Source organism: Eretmochelys imbricata, chromosome 3, assembly GCF_965152235.1.
Source record: "Eretmochelys imbricata isolate rEreImb1 chromosome 3, rEreImb1.hap1, whole genome shotgun sequence".
NCBI classification, from domain to species: Eukaryota; Metazoa; Chordata; order Testudines; family Cheloniidae; genus Eretmochelys; species Eretmochelys imbricata.
This window is the reverse complement of record NC_135574.1, coordinates 64,864,785-64,883,315: the sequence shown is the minus strand read 5'-3', so window position 1 is coordinate 64,883,315 and position 18,531 is coordinate 64,864,785. Positions and strand designations below refer to the sequence as shown.

At 40.5% G+C, this 18,531-nt stretch overlaps 1 protein-coding gene across 1 annotated transcript in view; it reads left to right on the top strand.

Moving 5' to 3' along the window:
- ME1 (malic enzyme 1) overlaps positions 1-18,531 on the top strand; it is a 292,439-nt gene that overhangs the window by 246,055 nt on the left and 27,853 nt on the right. Inside the window, exon 9 of the mRNA XM_077811631.1 lies at positions 12,533-12,638. Coding sequence (XP_077667757.1) covers positions 12,533-12,638 — 106 coding nt within the window. The remainder of the gene's footprint in view (positions 1-12,532; positions 12,639-18,531) is intronic.

Here is an 18,531-nt window from a genome sequence, read left to right as displayed (position 1 = left end):
GCGTTTCATCCGAGAATTTCAAAGTGTACAAATATTAGTAGATGAAGCCTTATCTGTTTTAAGTGGATTACAAAAAATAGAGATTGCCTAATAAGGGTAGTATCTTGTATAGTTTTCTTTTATTATCTTAATTTTAGAGATTGGGAAACTGATGTATAGAAAGGTTATGTTCTTCAAGTGATGATCCTATCCCTATGTCAATTCCACACATGGCTATGCATATGCACCATGCATCTTAGTCTAGAGAGTTTTAGTAAGCAGTGTACATGGGTCCGCATATGCACAACTGTTCTCCTCAAGCTCCAAACCAGAATATAAAGGGCAGTGCAGACCAATGCCTCTCCAGTTCTTTTATACTACCAAGTGGCCTGAGTTGTTGTACTCTGTGTCTGCTTCAGTCTTTCTCTACTTTGATACCTGTAAATATGAATTATAATTTTTAGTAGTTTAGTGTTTTTAGTGTTTTCATAGTTAGCTTAGTTCTCCCTACCTCAGTGGTCATAGAGGTGGAGGAAGTCACATACCTGGATCTTTGAACCCTTTGTCGTTTGCACTGGGGTTCAGAAGGGCACTCCTGATAAAATACCTGAGGGTGGGTGGGCCTGAGGGTTTGCTTATGATATTTCTTCTTCAGAGCTGGGGTGTAAATGCAGGGAGTGAGGGGTTGTCCTAGAGTCTTTAAGAGAGTGTAGATATTAATTGGTCTTTTCATTAAAGAAGTTAGACTCATCAAAGGGAAGGTCCTCCATGTTATTCTGGACCTCCCTGGGGAACCCTGAACATTGGATCCACAATTCATACCTCATGACTGCAGCTGCGTCAATGTGCATTCACTGGCACATGGAGTGATGTCTCAGTCACCAGCCTGCCTTCATCAATGAGAGCTTAGAACTGGGCCCTGTCTTTCTGAGGAAATTTCTCTTTAAAGTCTAGAAATTTTGAATAATTCAGGAAATTGTATTTTGCTAAAGGCATCTGGTAGTTAGCAACTTTGAATTGGAGACTAGCTTAAAAACTCCTTTAAATTTCATCCTGGCAGCAGAATTAGCTTTGACCCTCAATCATGATTACAGGGCAAACTGCACTTTGGACCCCTTTAGTCCCTCTTAAATGCACCTCTTAGGTTTCTAGGTCTCTTGGCATTGACCCCCCTGTTCTCTTACCATATTAATGTGATAGAGCCAACTGTGTTTGACACCTTTGTGAGTCTTTCATTCTGGGGACCAGTGAGATGATTGAAGTGACTCAAAAACAGCATCTTCAAAACAAAGTGTTATGTGGTAATTCTCCCCAGATGTTCAAAGCTCATAGAGCAAAGGACAAAACAAAGGCCTGTGCACCTCGGGTCTTACTGTATCTTAATCTTTTCTTGTCAGCTTTTTTAAGTTCCCCTAAAATCAGCTAACTCCCATGTCGGAGAGAATCAGACAGTCCTGTTAATATCATGTTCTGTCTCTGTGCATCTCTGTACCAGCCTGTCAGCTCTTATTGACGCTTCCTGGGCAGTCTCTGGCCACCTGTTCAGCACCCTCCCTTTTCTATGACCGGGGTCCTATAATGTTTGATCTCCTCCTTTTGATCCTAGACTTAACTTTTCTTATGTAGACACAGCCTTTGTTGGCATAACTATACAGGTATAGCTATTCTGGCAAACCCTCCAGCTATGTTTACACCAGTGGTGGGCAACCTGGGTGGCGGGCAATACGCGGCCCATCAGGGTAATCCGCTGGTGGGCCGCAAGACAGTGTTTACATTGACTGTCCGCAGGCATGGCCTCCTGCAGCTCCCAGTTGCCGCAGTTTGCCGTTCCCAACCAATGGGAGCTGTGGGAAGTGGCACAGGCTGGCATCTACACTAGAGCATCTACACTGACAGTGCATCTACACTAGAGCTTGTACCTGCATAGCTGTGTGGTTTAAAAAAACCCCACAACCCTACCAACACAGCAGTGCTGGTATAACTTTTAAGTATAGGGCTTTAGCCTTAGGAAGAGGAAACAGTTCTCACCCTGCCTGGAGCCAGTAGGGAGTATTCCCAAATAAAAAGCTTTTCCATTGTTTCCTCCAGGACTCTTCTCTGTGTCACTGTTTGGCTGCTTGGTTTCTTTAATAACCCCTTTCGATCTAGATTCATAGATTCTAAGGCCAGAAGGGACCACTAGTCTGACCTTCTGTATAGCACAGGCCATAGAACTTTCCCAAAACAATTCTTGTATCATAACTTTTAGAAAAACACCCCATCTTAACTTAAAAATTGTCAGTAATGGAGAATTCGCCATGATCCTTGGTAAATTGTTCAATGATTAGTTACCCTCACTGTTAAAAAAGTATGCCTTATTTCCAGTCTGCAACTTCGCTTGAACTTCCAGCCATTGGATCATGTTATATCTTTCTCTGATAGACTGAAGAGCCCATTATTAAATATTTGTTCCCCATGTAGGTACTTATAGACTATAATCAAGTCACTCCTTAATCTTCTCTTTCTTACAGTGAATAGATTGAGCTCTTTTAGTCTGTTGTGATAAGCCATGTTTTCTAATCCTTTAATTGTTCTCCTGGCTCTTCTCTGAACCCTCTCCAATTTATCAACATCCTTCTTCAGTTGTAGACACCAGACCTGGAAACGGTATTCCAGCAGCAGTTGCACTAGAGACAAATACAGAAGTAAAATAATCTCTCTACTCCTACTCAAGATTCCCTTGTTTACACATCCCAAGATCATATTAGCTCTTTTGGCCACAGCGTCACACTGGAAGCTCATGTTCAGCTGATTATATACCACCACCACCCCCAAATCTTTTTCAGAGTCACTGCTTCCCAGGATAAAATCCCCCAACATGTAAGTATGGCCAAAGTCTTTGCTTCCAGATGTATACATTTACATTTAGCTATATTAAAATGCATACTGTTTGCTTACGCCCAAGCAATGTAGATCGCTCTAAATCAGTGACCTGTTCTCTTCATTATTTACCATGCCCCTAATTTTTGTCATCTGCAAACTTTATCAGTGATGATTTTATGTTTTCTTCCAGATTATTGATAAAGATGTTAAATAGCGTAGGGCGAAGAACCAATCTGCCTTACAGAAATATATTATGTCAACACTATTGCCTTTATCATCCAAACGTAATCCAAATGTAATCTTATTAAAAAAAAAAAAAGATATCAAGATATGTAACCTCTTAGCAAGTAACCCATCAAAAACAAACACACAGCATTCACCATATTCATAAAAAATACTGATATTTCCTAGTTTGTCTCACTTTCCTTCTTAATAATCATTACACATATCTGTTTATCACGTATTTATTTTTGTGGTGCTTTAAGTATATAGTGTATAAGCATCTTATGTAAATTAAGGCTCACGCCACTAGATTCTCTGGTCTAGATAAGCTGGGCTTGGCACAGGACCAGAGAGGACATGGAGGCAAGTGGTTTTATATTAGCTTTGTGGCTTCTTGATTCTGGGACCAGATGAGTGCCAGTTCTGTCTCTAGTGTAAGCTAGAGCATTCTGAGGGCTACTCTAATTTATTCCTAGCTGCATGTGGCCACAAGGAGCCATTCTAGCAATGATTATTAAGAAGAATCTGCAGCTTGGAAATGCTCTGACCATGGTCCCTTTTCCCTGGTTTCATAAAGCTACTATGCTATTCAGGGATACTACAAAGTGGGAACTCCCATGTGGCCAGATCCACCATAACAGGCCCAAATATCAGGCCCCAATTTGGGAGCATTTGTATGAGTTACCTCCTATTTTTAACATCACTCTCAATATGTCAGTTTTACAGTCTAGAGTCCTGTTTTTACAGCTGTTGTCTATGGGGTCTCTAAGGGTTCTCTTCATAAGACAATTTTGTTTTGTTTATCTGAGCTTCTGCTTGGTTCTGTAATCTGGCGACATGGGGTAAGTTTCCATTTCTGTGCCGATGATGTACATTTATTTTAAGCTTGATACCAAAAACTCTTACAATATATTTTCCTTGTCATGCTGTTTGTCAGTATTTGTATGGCTAAAATTTGGTTTTCTACTAAGATTCGGAATACAGAACTGTTTTTGACAGACTCTCAACATTAGCTACTGAATTCTCCTATTTCATTTTTCTTACAGTATTTTGTTTTTCAATCCAAGATAGTAAAGTGTCTTGGTGTTGTACTATATCTATGACTTACTATTAATAACCACATGTAATAATGGTAACATCTATTTGTAATTTAAATACTATCAGCATTTGCTCAGGTTGGTCTTCTGGCATTGTCAAGACCCTCATATGTGCATGTCTTCTTCAGAGAACCTTGCTGTTTTTCATCTGACTGCCTCATCTGCCGATTGACACAGTCTACATTGTAATTCACATGTTTGTCTTATACATAATAAAGCATTTAGCTCATATTACCTTGTCACTAAGACACTGCATTGGCTTCTAATCAAGCAGCATATTGATTTTCAGATTGCATTGTTTGCTTTCTTATGATCTGGAGTCAAACTGTCCAACTGGACAGTTACTCAAAAGACGAGTTAAGTAAAGTTAAAACTGTGACAAAAAAAAAATAAAATCAACAAAATTCTAAGTTGAGGCGGGGCATCTTCCATCAGACCTCACTGTTTTTAGATATTAGTGTGTTGATTCTCAAAATATCAGAATTCTGGTTGACAGGGTATGTTATATGCTCCATTCTTTAACCACAGCGAGTCTAACTTATGGATACTGTGGTAGCCTTAACTAAGAATTTCTTTGTTTTTATTGTCTCAGCCTTCACATAGCTTAATATTTTTGTAATTAAGCCATTAATGTACTTATTCTTTAATTGCTAAGGAAAATGTCTGCCCAGATTTATTCCTTTTGTGAAGTATTAGTGGTTCTGAAAAATCACCCTTTTCTGACAGAGCAGTTCTATCAAGCTCAAAGAAACTAATATCTGGCCCAGAAGAGCAAAGTTTATTTAGGAAAGCTGGCAATGGCTCTACTCCACCTGAACTCTCCAGCTAGAAGCTGCTTTTTTCCTCCTATTGGATGGTTCTGTCTTTGGCCAGCTGATTTTTTACTTCCTCCCCACTTAACAGCAGTAGAGGTGCCAAGTTGGGAGCCCACTCTGGTCTATTGGCTTTGGTGTGCAGACATGTCTTTTTTAGATTATAAATCTTTCAGACAAGACTGTCATTTACTATATGTTTGTACAGTGCCCAGCACAATGGACCCTAATCCAGTTGAGGCTGGTAGGTTCTACCACTATATAAATGTTAAATAACAACATAGTAGCACATCCTCCGATATGAGTGCCTGAAAAGTGTCCTCCCTAAGTTTCAACTGTGAAAGTCCTCTCTATATTGTTAATGGGATACAGCACTGAGTCACAGGTTCAAAACTTGGAATATTCCATGTATATCTTAATTTAATGAATGTTTAAAGGCAGAAGATTAGCAACTAGACTAAAGTCTATAAAGGTCATTGTTCAGTGTTCTCCAGGGAAACAGCATCTTCATTACTGAGGAACTGTCCCAGATTGAGGGGTCAATAGAGGAGGGTTTGGAACAAATTGATAAATTAAATAGTGATAAGTCATCAGGACCAGATGATATTCACCCAGGAGTTCCGAAGGAACTCAAATGTAAAATTTCAGAGCTACTAAGTGTGGTATAAAGAAAAGGAGTACTTGTGGCACCTTAGAGACTAACCAATTTATTTGAGCATGAGCTTTCGTGAGCTACAGCTCACTTCATCGGATGCATACCGTGGAAACTGCAGTAGACATTATATACACACAGAGACCATGAAACAATACCCCCTCCCACCCCACTGTCCTGCTGGTAATAGCTTATCTAAAGTGATCATCAAGTTGGGCCATTTCCAGCACAAATCCAGGTTTTCTCACCCCCCCACCCCCATACACACACAAACTCACTCTCCTGCTGGTAATAGCCCATCCAAAGTGACCACTCTCCCTACAATGTGCATGATAATCAAGGTGGGCCATTTCCAGCACAAATCCAGGTTTTCTCACCCCCCCACCCCCATACACACACAAACTCACTCTCCTGCTGGTAATAGCTTATCTAAAGTGATCATTAAGTTGGGCCATTTCCAGCACAAATCCAGGTTTTCTCACCCTCCGCCCCCCCCACACACAAACTCGCTGTCCTGCTGGTAATAGCCCATCCAAAGTGACCACTCTCTTCACAATGTGTATGATAATCAAGGTGGGCCATTTCCTGCACAAATCCAGGTTCTCTCACCCCCTCACCCCCCTCCAAAAACCACACACACAAACTAAATCTCCTGCTAGTAATAGCTTATCCAAAGTGACCACTCTCCCTACAATGTGCGTGATAATCAATGCCCCTCTGCCATTTACATTGGTCAAACTGGACAGTCTCTACGTAAAAGAATAAATGGACACAAATCAGATGTCAAGAATTATAACATTCATAAACCAGTCAGAGAACACTTCAATCACTCTGGTCACGCAATCACTGACATGAAGGTCACTATCTTACAACAAAAAAACTTCAAATCCAGACTCCAGTAAGAAACTGCTGAATTGGAATTCATTTGCAAATTGGATACTATTAATTTAGGCTTAAATAGAGACTGGGAGTGGCTAAGTCATTATGCAAGGTAGCCTATTTCCCCTTGCTTTTTCCTACCCCCCCCCCCCCCAGACGTTCTGGTTAAACTTGGATTTAAACTTGGAGAGTGGTCAGTTTGGATGAGCTATTGCCAGCAGGAGAGTGAGTTTATGTGTGTGTGTTCCCGGGGGTGGGAGGGGGGGTTAGAAAGCCTGGATCTGTGCTGGAAATGACCCACCTTGATTACCATGCACATTGTAGGGAGAGTGGTCACTTTGGATGAGCTATTACCAGCAGGAGAGTGAGTTGGTGTGTGTATGGGGGTGGGGGGGTGAGAAAACCTGGATTTATGCTGGAAATGGCCCACCTTGATTATCATGCACATTGTAGGGAGAGTGGTCACTTTTGATAAGCTATTACCAGCAGGACAGTGAGTTTGTGTGTGTGGTTTTTGGAGGGGGGTGAGGGAGTGAGAGAACCTGGATTTGTGCTGGAAATGACCCACCTTGATTATCATACACATTGTGAAGAGAGTGGTCACTTTGGATGGGCTATTACCAGCAGGAGAGTGAGTTTGTGTGGGGGGGGGGGCGGAGGGTGAGAAAACCCGGATTTGTGCTGGAAATGGCCCAACTTGATGATCACTTTAGATAAGCTATTACCAGCAGGACAGTGGGGTGGGAGGCGGTATTGTTTCATGGTCTCTGTGTGTATATAATGTCTACTGCAGTTTCCACGGTATGCATCCAATGAAGTGAGCTGTAGCTCACGAAAGCTCATGCTCAAATAAATTGGTTAGTCTCTAAGGTGCCACAAGTACTCCTTTTCTTTTTGCAAAGACAGACTAACACGGCTGTTACTCTGATAAGTGTGGTATGTAACCTATTGCTTAAATCAGCTTCTGTACCAGATGACAGGAGGATAGCTAATGTGACACCAATTTTTTAAAAAGATTCCAGAGGTGATTCTAGCAATTACAGGTTGGTAAGCCTAACTTCAGTACCAGGCAAATTGGTTGAAAAAAATAGTGAAGAGCAGAATTATCGGACACATCGATGAATACAATTTGTTGGGGAATAGTCAACACAGCTTTTGTAAAGGGAAATCATGCCTCATCAATCTATTAGAATACTTTGAGGGGGTCAATAAACATGTGGACAAGAATGATCCAGTGGACATAGTGTACTTGGACTTTCAGAAAGCCTTTGACAAGAGGAAGAAAAGAGAGCAGCAGAATACAGATCCTGGACTTCAGAAAAGCAGACTTTGACTCCCTCATGGATGGAGGGGAGGATGGGCAGGATCCCCTGGGAGGCTAATATGAGGGAGAAAGGAGTCCAGGAGAGATGCTTGTATTTTAAAGAAGCCTTATTGAGGACGCAGGAACAAACCATCCCGATGTACAGAAAGAATAGCAAATATGGCAGGCAACCAGCTTGGCTTAACAGAGAAATCTTTGGTGAGCTTAAACACAAAAAGGAAGCTTACAAGAAGTGGAAACTTGGACAGATGACTAGGGAGGAGTATAAAAATATTGCTTGAGCATGCAGGGGTGTAATCAGGAAGGCCAAAGCACAGTTGGAGTTGCAGCTAGAAAGGGATGTGAAGGGTAACAAGAAGGGTTTCTACAGGTATATTAGCAACAAGAAGAAGGTCAGGGAAAGTGTGGGACTCTTACTGAATAGGGGAGGCAATTTAGTGACAGGCGATGTGGAGAAAGCTGAAGTACTCAATGTTTTTTTGCCTTGGTCTTCACAAACAAGGTCAGCTCCTAGACTTCTACACTGGGCAATACAGTATGGGGAGGAGGTGAGCAGCCCTCAGTGGAGAAAGAACAGGTTAAGGACTATTTAGAAAAGCTGGACATGCACAAGTCCATGGGGCAGAATGCAAAGCATACAAAGGTGCTGAGGGAGTTGGCTGATGAGATTGCAGAGCCATTGGCCATTATCTTTGAAAACTCGTGGCAATCAGGGGAGGTCCCGATGATTGGAAAAAGGCAAATATAGTGCCCATCTTTAAAAAAGGGAAGAAGGAGAATGCGTGGAACTACATGAGGGGTCAGCCTCACCTCAGTCCCTGAAAAAATCATGGAGCAGGTCCTCAAGGAATCCATTTTGAAGCACTTTGAGAAGAGAAAGGTGATCAGGAACCGTCAATGTGGATTCACAAAGGGCAAGTCATGCCTGACAAACCTGATTGCCCTCTATGATGAGATAACTGACTCTGTGCATATGGGGAAAGCGTTGAATGTGATATATCTTGACTTTAGCAAAGCTTTTGATATGGTCTCCCCCAGTATTCTTGCCAGCAAGTTAAAGAAGTATTGATTGAATGAATGGACTGTAAGGTGGATAGAAAGCTGGCTAGATCACCAGGCTCAACAGGTAGTGATCAATGGCTCGATGTCTAGTTGGCAGCCAGTATCAAGCAGAGTGCCCCAGGAGTCAGTCCTGGGGCTGGTTTTGTTCAACGTCCTCATTAATGATCTGGATGATTGGATGGATTGCACCCTCAGCAAGTTCGCGGATCACAGTAAACTGGGGAGAAGATAGATATGCTGGAGAGTAGGGTCCAGAGTGACCTAGACAAATTGGAGGATTGGGCCAAAAGAAATCTGATGAGGTTCAACAAGGACAAGTGTGGAGTCCTGCACTTAGGATGGAAGAATCCCATGCACTGCTAGAGGCTGAGGACCGATTGGCTAAGCAGCAGTTCTGCAGAAAAGGACCTGGGAATTACAGTGAACGAGAAGCTGGATCTGAGTCAACAATGTGCTCTTGTTGCCAAGAATGCCAACGGCATATTGGCCTGCATTAGTAGGAGCATTGCCAGCAGAATGAGGGAAGTGATTATTTCCCTCTATTCGGCACTGGTGAGGCCACATCTGGAGTATTGCGTCCAGTTTTGGGCCCCCAACTACAGAAAGGATGTGGACAAATTGGAGAGAGTCCAGCGGAGGGCAATGAAAATTATTAGGGGCTGGGGCACATGATTTATGGGGAGAGGCTCAGGGAACTGGGCTTATTTAGTCTGCAGAAGAGAAGAGTGACGAGGTGTTACCAGAAGATTTGAACCTATCTTTTTAATTTGCTTATTCTGGTATTAAAGGTTGTGGCCCGTCCTACGGATTTTCCAAAGAAAAGCCACTAACCATGGCCAGCTAACTTCCCCCCCTAAAGGACACGGATAAAGCCCTCTGATCAAGAATAGGCAGCAAGTAGTAAATTCTTCAAAAACAAAAATAAAATTTATTTAGAAGTGAAGGATTACAATAAGAGGAGAGAGAGCGGTAAAAATAAAATAAACAGTAAAGGTTACAGATACAATGTAAAGGAAGCAGCACGATAAATAAAAACAGAACACAAATAAATATTCCACTTAACTCTATAACATAATCTAACAATATAATCACTTACTCTATAACAATATAGCAATCAATCATATAACATAAATGTGTAACAATACATTGATTAACTCTAATATTAATTACTTAACTCTAACATCCATTAACACTGGCCTTATGGTTACTGAATGGGTAGGGGGAATCTCACGCAAACCACCGGCATCCAGGCAACCGTTGGTTGTTGCTGCTGGGCTGCTGCAGAGACCTGCTGGCTGGGTGCCAGAAACGGTCATTGCCAAAGCAACCCTGGAACCCTGGGTGGGCTGCTGCTGTTGCTGTAACAGCCACTGGTTTTCAAGTGGCTCTTCTTTTACTAGGTTTCAATGTAGCGTCTCAGGTGGCTTCTCTTGCACAGGTGGCTTCTGGTAGGTGTCCGGCAGCGTTCCACTCTCGTGCTGGTCCCTGTCCCTACAAAGTTTTAGCCTGCTGGCTGTTGCCTTTATATGCAATTCTGGCTCATTAGCTATTAATTTATTCAGCCAGTCATCTTTCAGGGATTTGAGTATGTTAATTAACCCAGCCAATCATAATTCAGGGATTTGCATATGTTAATTAATGTTGCCAGTACCAACATGTGACACTCAAACTCAGCCAATCAGTTTACAGAGATTAGTGCATGCTAATTACTAATTAGTCCTCAAAAAAACATTTATAGACTGCAGTGACATCTGCTGGAGAATTTAAAAACAGCAATCTTCAAAGTCTCAATTGACTGTGCACTAGCTTCATCATGGACATGCCAAAAGTGGCTAATTTTACTGCACCCGTGAGAGGCAGTGGATTTTATATTTTACCCAAAAAGGAAATCAGGTGCATGTTACTCAATATTTCTGTGGTAGTAGTTCTAAGAACATACTTAAACCCCATATAAGCACATGAGGACATAACCCTCTCCACTTAAAACACTGTATTTCAGTCATTTAAGAAACCTGTAGAAGTGGATAAATCTGTAAAAATTCCCTATAATCAAGGGTGAGAGAAGAGAAACTGGTATCCTGTAAACCAAAGCAGCTCAGTCAGTTCTAACCACATGACAGACCTGCACAACTTCTGTGGTCTCCCCGGAACCATTTCCTCCTGCTGCAGATGAAAAATGGCCTTCTGTTATGTATGCCAAGTCTTGTGGTTACTGTCCAAAGAGGAGAAGGAGGAGCAGAGTAAGTGCTGTGATGTAATTTATGCCAAACCACAGCCTTTTTGTGTAGGACATTAAAACAATTTTTTCTTAAAAATAAAAAAACCCCAAAAATATAGTTTTTGAAAAGTAGAACGAATCCACTGTTAGATCCAGTTTTAAAATACATGAGCCAAATTTGTCCTTGGTGAAACTCCTTACGCTTCAAAGGAGTTACACCAAGGATGATTTTATCTCAATAATTGTTGCTAACTTGGAAAGATGAAGGAAATTTTCCTCTGTTGAGACTGGCAATGCATGGTTGGAAAAGACATCAGTAATACAGTATCCAGTCGAGCATGTAGTCAAGGTTCTCTCAAGCATTTCCATTTTAAACTGCTCAGGTGAAATTTTTAGAAATAAGTGCTTAAGGATAGTGCTTTCTCCATATTTAGACACTTCAACAAGTGGTCTAATTCTTAGAAGTCCTGAGACCCCAGCAGCTCCCATTGATTTCACACTCTAGTTATAGGCCAGGTAAGCTGTGTCAGTGTAAATCACAGCCTGTAGCGCTTTTGCCTGTCTGCATTAGGGCTTTCACTTGGTGCAGCTACACTGGTGGCTGGCCAGAGATAGCTGAAATCCCTAATGTACACAGGGCCTCAGATGAAAACTTAATTGATTTGCAACTAACAAGTCATTTATGTTACTGAAAAAATGTTTTCATTGGTGCCTGGTTAGAGATGTTTATCCCAAGTTATTAAAAATACTAAAATTTTGCAGCCAGAGAGTCCATAATTTAGATGGCTCCTGATCTTTTACACAAGAAAAGACTTGAAGCTGCTGAGAGAGAGTGTTTTTGTTTGAATAATACTTATGGAAAATGCATAGTCCGCAGTAGCATTAACTACTCCTGTACCAATAAAATACATTCTGAGCCAATAGAATGTCACTAAAGACAACTAAACTCTGTTAACGTTAGGTCAGGTTTTTGATTATTAAACCAATTTTCAAAGTATCAAAATTCAGATGCTTAAAATTGTACAAGGTTGCAATATTACATGAATGATTTGTTTCTTTTAAAGTGTGTACAATTGTTCAGCTTTCTGCAAAATTATAAAGCTCACATAGTGCATGGTTTTTGAAAATTTGTGAGTAATTAATGCTACTGTGGACTAAAATGGTCAGTTTTTAAAATGTTCACATTCCAGGTATTTACATTTGGACAAATGGATATGTTGTCCTTTATAAGAGCACGATGCAATGTACAATTTAAGAAATTTTCTAATATTTTGTTATTTGCTAATACAAGTGCCATACACTGAACATAACAGTGATAATTAATTACCAGAATATCTCTTTTTGAGGTGTGTATCAGTTTGCATAGGGAATATCATGGTCCCTGCACAATTTTAATAAATGCATTTTTTGCTTTTGTTCACTTAGGAGCGTTCCTCATTAACAACTGAAAAAGAAAGGTTTGCCCATAAACATGATGAAATGAAAAATCTAGAAGATATTGTTAGAGCTATAAAACCAACTGTACTTATAGGTAATTATTTATTCAAATGATATATTTTTAAGGAGTGAGACTTTGTTTTATTGTTTGTATAAACTATGAATATCATATAAAGGGAAGATTATGGAGCTCCTCTGAACAGGTAATTCTTAAGTATTTGGAAAGTACCTAGCACATAGTGGATGCTACTGTAAATAAACATTAAATAATAAGAAGAATGTGGCAAACATATAACAGAGCTTTCATTCTAAAGCCTACACATTAGTGGTGGAATTATCCATGTTTTCTTGAACTTCTGTTGAGGAAGCACATCATCTTCCTAATATTACTTCTGAAGTTATGCACTGTAGTATAAATAACCTCAGATGTTAGAATGAGGAAAGTGGAGCATACATGCATGTATGACTGTACAGTCACCTACATTCTCCATCTGATTACATAGATTTCTGGTCTCACATTTGGGTTCCGATCCTGCAGTTTTTGTTTAGGCAAGACTGTCATTGACTTTAAAAGAACTGCAGGTTCTTGATCTCATTGAAGTAACCAGCTGAAAGGATGTTTCAATTCTCTATACAGCAGAGTTTAAACAGTTTTCTACTACCTGTTTCATGAATGAAAAGGCAAATGTTCTTGAATTTTTGCAGTTTAAGTAACCTTTTAAAAATCTATCTATGCACTAAAACTGATCATCACATGTTAGAAAGTGTGAACATATCTTACTCTGTGCCAACTACCATAACATTAAAAAAATATTTTGAATTTAGAATACCAATTGAATTACTTCCCCAACCTATATCTTGAAAGCCTTCAACAAAGGGGACTGAATTTTTTAAAGCATTTTCACTGTTTCACTTAGCAGTGATTAATCAAATAAGTGGGACTTGACTTGGTTTTCTGAAATATTTCCTTTTTTTCACCGATATAGTTAAATGCTGCATAACCATTTCAAAATACTATTCCAATTAGAGCTGTGCAAATAACTGATTTTTTTGTTTGTTTGTTTATTTGCTGGCAATTATGAAAATTTAAAAAAAAATTGTTTGGGGTTGAACCAAAACAGAAAGTTTTCAAAAAATTTGGCAAATTAAAAAAAATGGATCAAGTGAAACATTAGTTAGTGAAACATTAGATTAGTTTCAACAGAATCAAAAAGTCTCATTTCAATATTGCCTACTTTAAATGTTTCAATTGTTTTTTAATAAAATCAAAGGAGATTTTGAAATGAAGTCACTCCAAACCAAAGAATCAAATTTTTCATTTTGAAAATGTTGAAATGTTTTGATTTTTTTTAAAGGGGTATTTTTTTACCATAACAATTTGGTGAAACTGACATGATTTCACAACATGTTTCAGTGTTGCTAGATCTCCATTTTTCACCAAAAAAGTTCTATCTGAAAAATTTTACCCAGATCTAGTCCCAATCTGGAAAATAAGAGCTCACCCTTATTTTTCTTCAGTCCAGCCAAGCAATTGACATGCAAAAGAGATACACTATATCAACATCCAAGACTGAAACCCAAAATCACATAGTAGACAAAAAGTGTTTAGAGAAAATGAGGCTAAAAAACCAGTTAAATTGAAGATTAGAGTAAAAGATCCATGATATGCATCCAGCTAAAAGTATCTGTATGTATTAAATACTAACACGACATGCAGTACGTATCAGTATATCATTACAATATAAATCCCATTTACCATCTATTCTCTTCTTGACACACCCCCAATCTCTCTGGTTGTCGAAGCAGTGACTGAAAGAGCCAGACAATAGCACCCTTGTTCTACACCATCTGACAAGAAGGGAAAGCATTTGGACCTTTCGGGGCATAAAGTCTTTTCCTCATCTAGTCTCCAATTCAGGATTTCATACTATCAGGGATTACTAGCTAAACATGACTTCTGAATTACAGAAAATATGAGGAATTTACTGATAGCCTCCCACAACGGGACTGGACTCATTTTCAGGTGCTCATTGAGGAAGGGAAGCTGGTAGCCAGAACAGCACTCTAATTGGCAGTGGATGCAGCAGATACCTCCTCAAGGGCCATGGCTGTGGCTATAGTTATGCATAGGGAATCTTGGCTCCACTCCTCCAGTTTCCCTAGGGAGGCACAAAACACTACTGAAGACTGCCCCTTCGATGATTCCTTTAATCAAAGGACAGATGATACACTTTCTACCCTCAAGGACTCCAGAGCCACCCTTCACTCACTGTATATCTACACTCATGCCCTGCAGCGTGAATTCAACTGCCCCCCAAACTTGGAGTGCAATAACAATGGCCAAATGGGTGCTGAACATCATCCATCATGGCTATAGAATTTAATTAATCACACTACTTCCGCCAAAAAACCCTTCCTTATCCCATATCAGGAACCACTCTCATGACAGCATTTTCACCCAAGAGGTGAATGCCTTAATTGTAACAGGGCACGGTAGAATGTGTTCCCCAGAATACCAAGGACCATGGTTCTATTTGACTTACTTCCTGATAATAAGAAGAAAGGTGGGTGGAGACCAATTCCCACTCTCTCTCATCTCAATCACTTCATCCACAAACTCAAGTTTCATATGATCACATTGGCAGCTGTTATCCCATCTCTAGAAAAAGGCATGTGGTTTACAGCTCTTGATATGCAGGACACTAATTTTTACATTGATATCCATCCGGCGCACAGACACTTCCTAAGATTCACAATTGGCACCCACCATTTCCAGTATAGGGTTCCCCTTTCAGAACAGCCACCACTCCCACAGTCTTCACCAAAGTTTTCTCTGTCGTAGCAGTCTATATCAGACATTAGGGGCTCTCATGTTTCTTTAGACCAACAACTGGATTCTAGTTGCATGGTCCAGGCACAAAGCCCAAGCATCAACCTCCATGTTACTCAGCCTTCTTTTGTCCCTTGGAGTCAGCATCAATGTCGAGAAATCGATCTTAGACTCCACACAATACCTGGACTTTATAGGGGTCACCATCAATTTGGTCACAGCATGGACCTACCTGCTGATGGACAGATTCTAAGAAATGAGAGAGATCATCATGCGCATCATCAATAATCCTTATGTTCCAACCAGGACTTGTCTCTCCCTTCTTGGCCACATAGCTTCATGTACATACGTGATCACTTTCGCTCAACTCTACTTTCGCTGCCTCCAGGCTTGGGCCCAGTCATTTTACTCACCAAAACATCACACTATGGACAGTCCCCACCAAGGTGCTGTCCTCCCTTCAATGGTGCACAGATCCAACCCATGTATGCATAGGAGTTCCCTTCCTCCCCTCCTCGCCAGACAAGATGATCATTACCAATGTATCCCTCTTAGGCTGGGGAGTACACATGGACAGTCACATGACACAGGGAACACGGTCTCCCTGAGAATCCAGGATGCACATCAATATCCTGGAACTGTAAGAAAGGCATACCAATTCTTTCTCCCATTCATCTGTTCCCATCATGTTAGACAACACTACTACTGTTTTCTACATCAATAAACAGGGAGGAATGAAATTGACTGCTTTATGTGCAGAAGCGGTCAATCTCTGGAATCGGTGCATCAATCGCCAGATCTTCTTGTCCGCAGCCTATCTTCCAGGGACGCAGACTTGCTCAGCTGACATTTTGAAGTCAATCACAAATGGAACTTCATGATGCAGCAGTACGTGACATGTTTTTACACAATGGAGGATTCCGACCAGAGAACTATTCGCCTCGCGTATAAACAGTAAACGCACCACATACTGCTCCAGGGGAGGTCTCAGCCACCATTCTCAGGGTGACGCTCTCCAACTTTCCTGGTCAGACCAAATCAACATCATTTTCCCTCTTCTACTGCTCCTACCTTGGGTACTCTACAAAATCTGACGAGACTGAGTGACAGTCATTCTGATCGCCCCCGGTTGGTCTAGACAATTCTGGCTTCCCAGTCTCCTATGCATGTCAGCCCATCCACCAATTCCCATTCCCAACTTTCCCAATCTGCTGTCACAATGCAATGGATCTATCTGATTCACGAGAAGGAACTGGAAATGTGGTCTGTCTGCCCTTCCTTTTACCTCCGATGGAAGCACGCGGCGAGCCAAGGCATATGCATAGACCAACAAATGCTACTTTCAAATTCTCCAATTCCAGGCACATGGTGCACCTACGTAAGCCCTCAGAGGAGTACAGATAGGGACCACACATCTCGAAGAATCTCCAGTAAATTCACCAAGTTGGATTGTGGCTTGTAGCTGGATTCTGCCTTGCACTGAAGATGATGATACATGAGTCTCACTGCTGCAGATGGAGCTGCAGGAGCCAAAGTGCCTCAGGGCCAGTTAGACTGGCAGAACTGCCAGGGTCTCAATGTGTGGATGAGACAATGGTGGTATGAGGAGGGATTTAGGTTTATTAGAAACTGGGGAACCTTTTTGGAAAGAAGGTGCCTGCACAGGAAGGATGGGCCCCATCTAAACAATAATGGAACCAGATTGCGGACATGTAAAATTAAAAAGGTTATAGAGGAGTTTTTAAACTAATGGCTGGGGGAAAGCTGACAGGTGTGGAGGAACACATGGTTCAAACAAAGACATCCTTTACAGAAGAATTTATTAAAGAGGATACTCTATAGCCTAGTAAAGGGGAGAGGATAGAAGTTGATAAAGTACAGGTAGGAACTGAAGAGAAACGGACAAAAAAGAGTCCCATTCTGTTACATCACATGAAGGCAGACAGCTAAATATTGACAAATTTTATAAGTGCTTGTATATCCTAAAAGTCTATATACTAAGATGGATGAACTTGATTGCCTGGTATTAAATGATATTGATCTAATAGCTACCAAGAAACTTGGTGGAATGATGATAATAAATGGGACATGGCAATACTGGGGTACAAAATACATACGAATGGCAGAGTAGGTCATGCTGCTAGGGTAGTGGCACTATGTTTGAAAGACAGCATGGAGTCAAATACCGTAAAAGTCTTAAATGAATCAAATTGTATTACAGAATCTCTGTGAATAGAAATTCCATGCATGTATAATAAGAGTATAGCAGTAGAAATATAGTACCATCCACCTGACCAGGATGGTGATGGTGATTGTATAATGCTCAGGGAGATTAGAGCAGCTATGAAAACAGAAAACCAATCATAATGGGAGATTTCGACTATCCCCATGTAGACTGGGTACATATCCCCTCTGGACCGATAAAGAGAGAAACTTTCTAGACACCATTAATAACTGCTTCTTGGAGAAGCTAGTCCTCTAACCCACAATGGGAGAGGCAATTCTTGATTTAGTCCTAAGTACAGAATCTAGTCCAAGAGTTAAATATAGCTGAACCATTCAATAATAGCAGCCATAATGTAATTAAATTTAACATCCTTCTAAAGGGGAAAATACCAAAGAAGCCCACCACAGTAGCATTTAATTTCAAAAAGGGGAACTACATAAAAATGAAGAAGCTAGTTAAACGGAAATTAAAAGGATTAGTCAAAGGAGTGAATGAGTGATATGCCTGCAAACTGCATGGAAAATATTTAAAAACACCATAATAGAAGCTCATACTACATGTATACCCCAAATAAAAGAAAAACCAGCAAGAGGGCCAAAAAAATGTCACCATGGCTAAACAACAGAGTAAAAGAGGGAGTTAGAGACAAGAAATCATCTTTTAAAAGTTTTTAAGTCAAAACTACCTTAGGAAAATAGAAAGAAACATAAATTCTGGGAACTCAAGTGTAATAGTACAATTAGGCAGGCCAAAAAAGAATTTCAAGAGCAACCAGCAAAAGACACAAAACGGGAGAAAAAAAAAAAAAAGTAAAAAAAAAAAAATTGTTTGAAACAGGAAACCTGCCAGTCAGTGAGGCCACAGGACCCTCAAATTGCTAAAGGAGCACTCAAGGAATACAAAGCCATCACAGAGAAGCTAAATGAATTC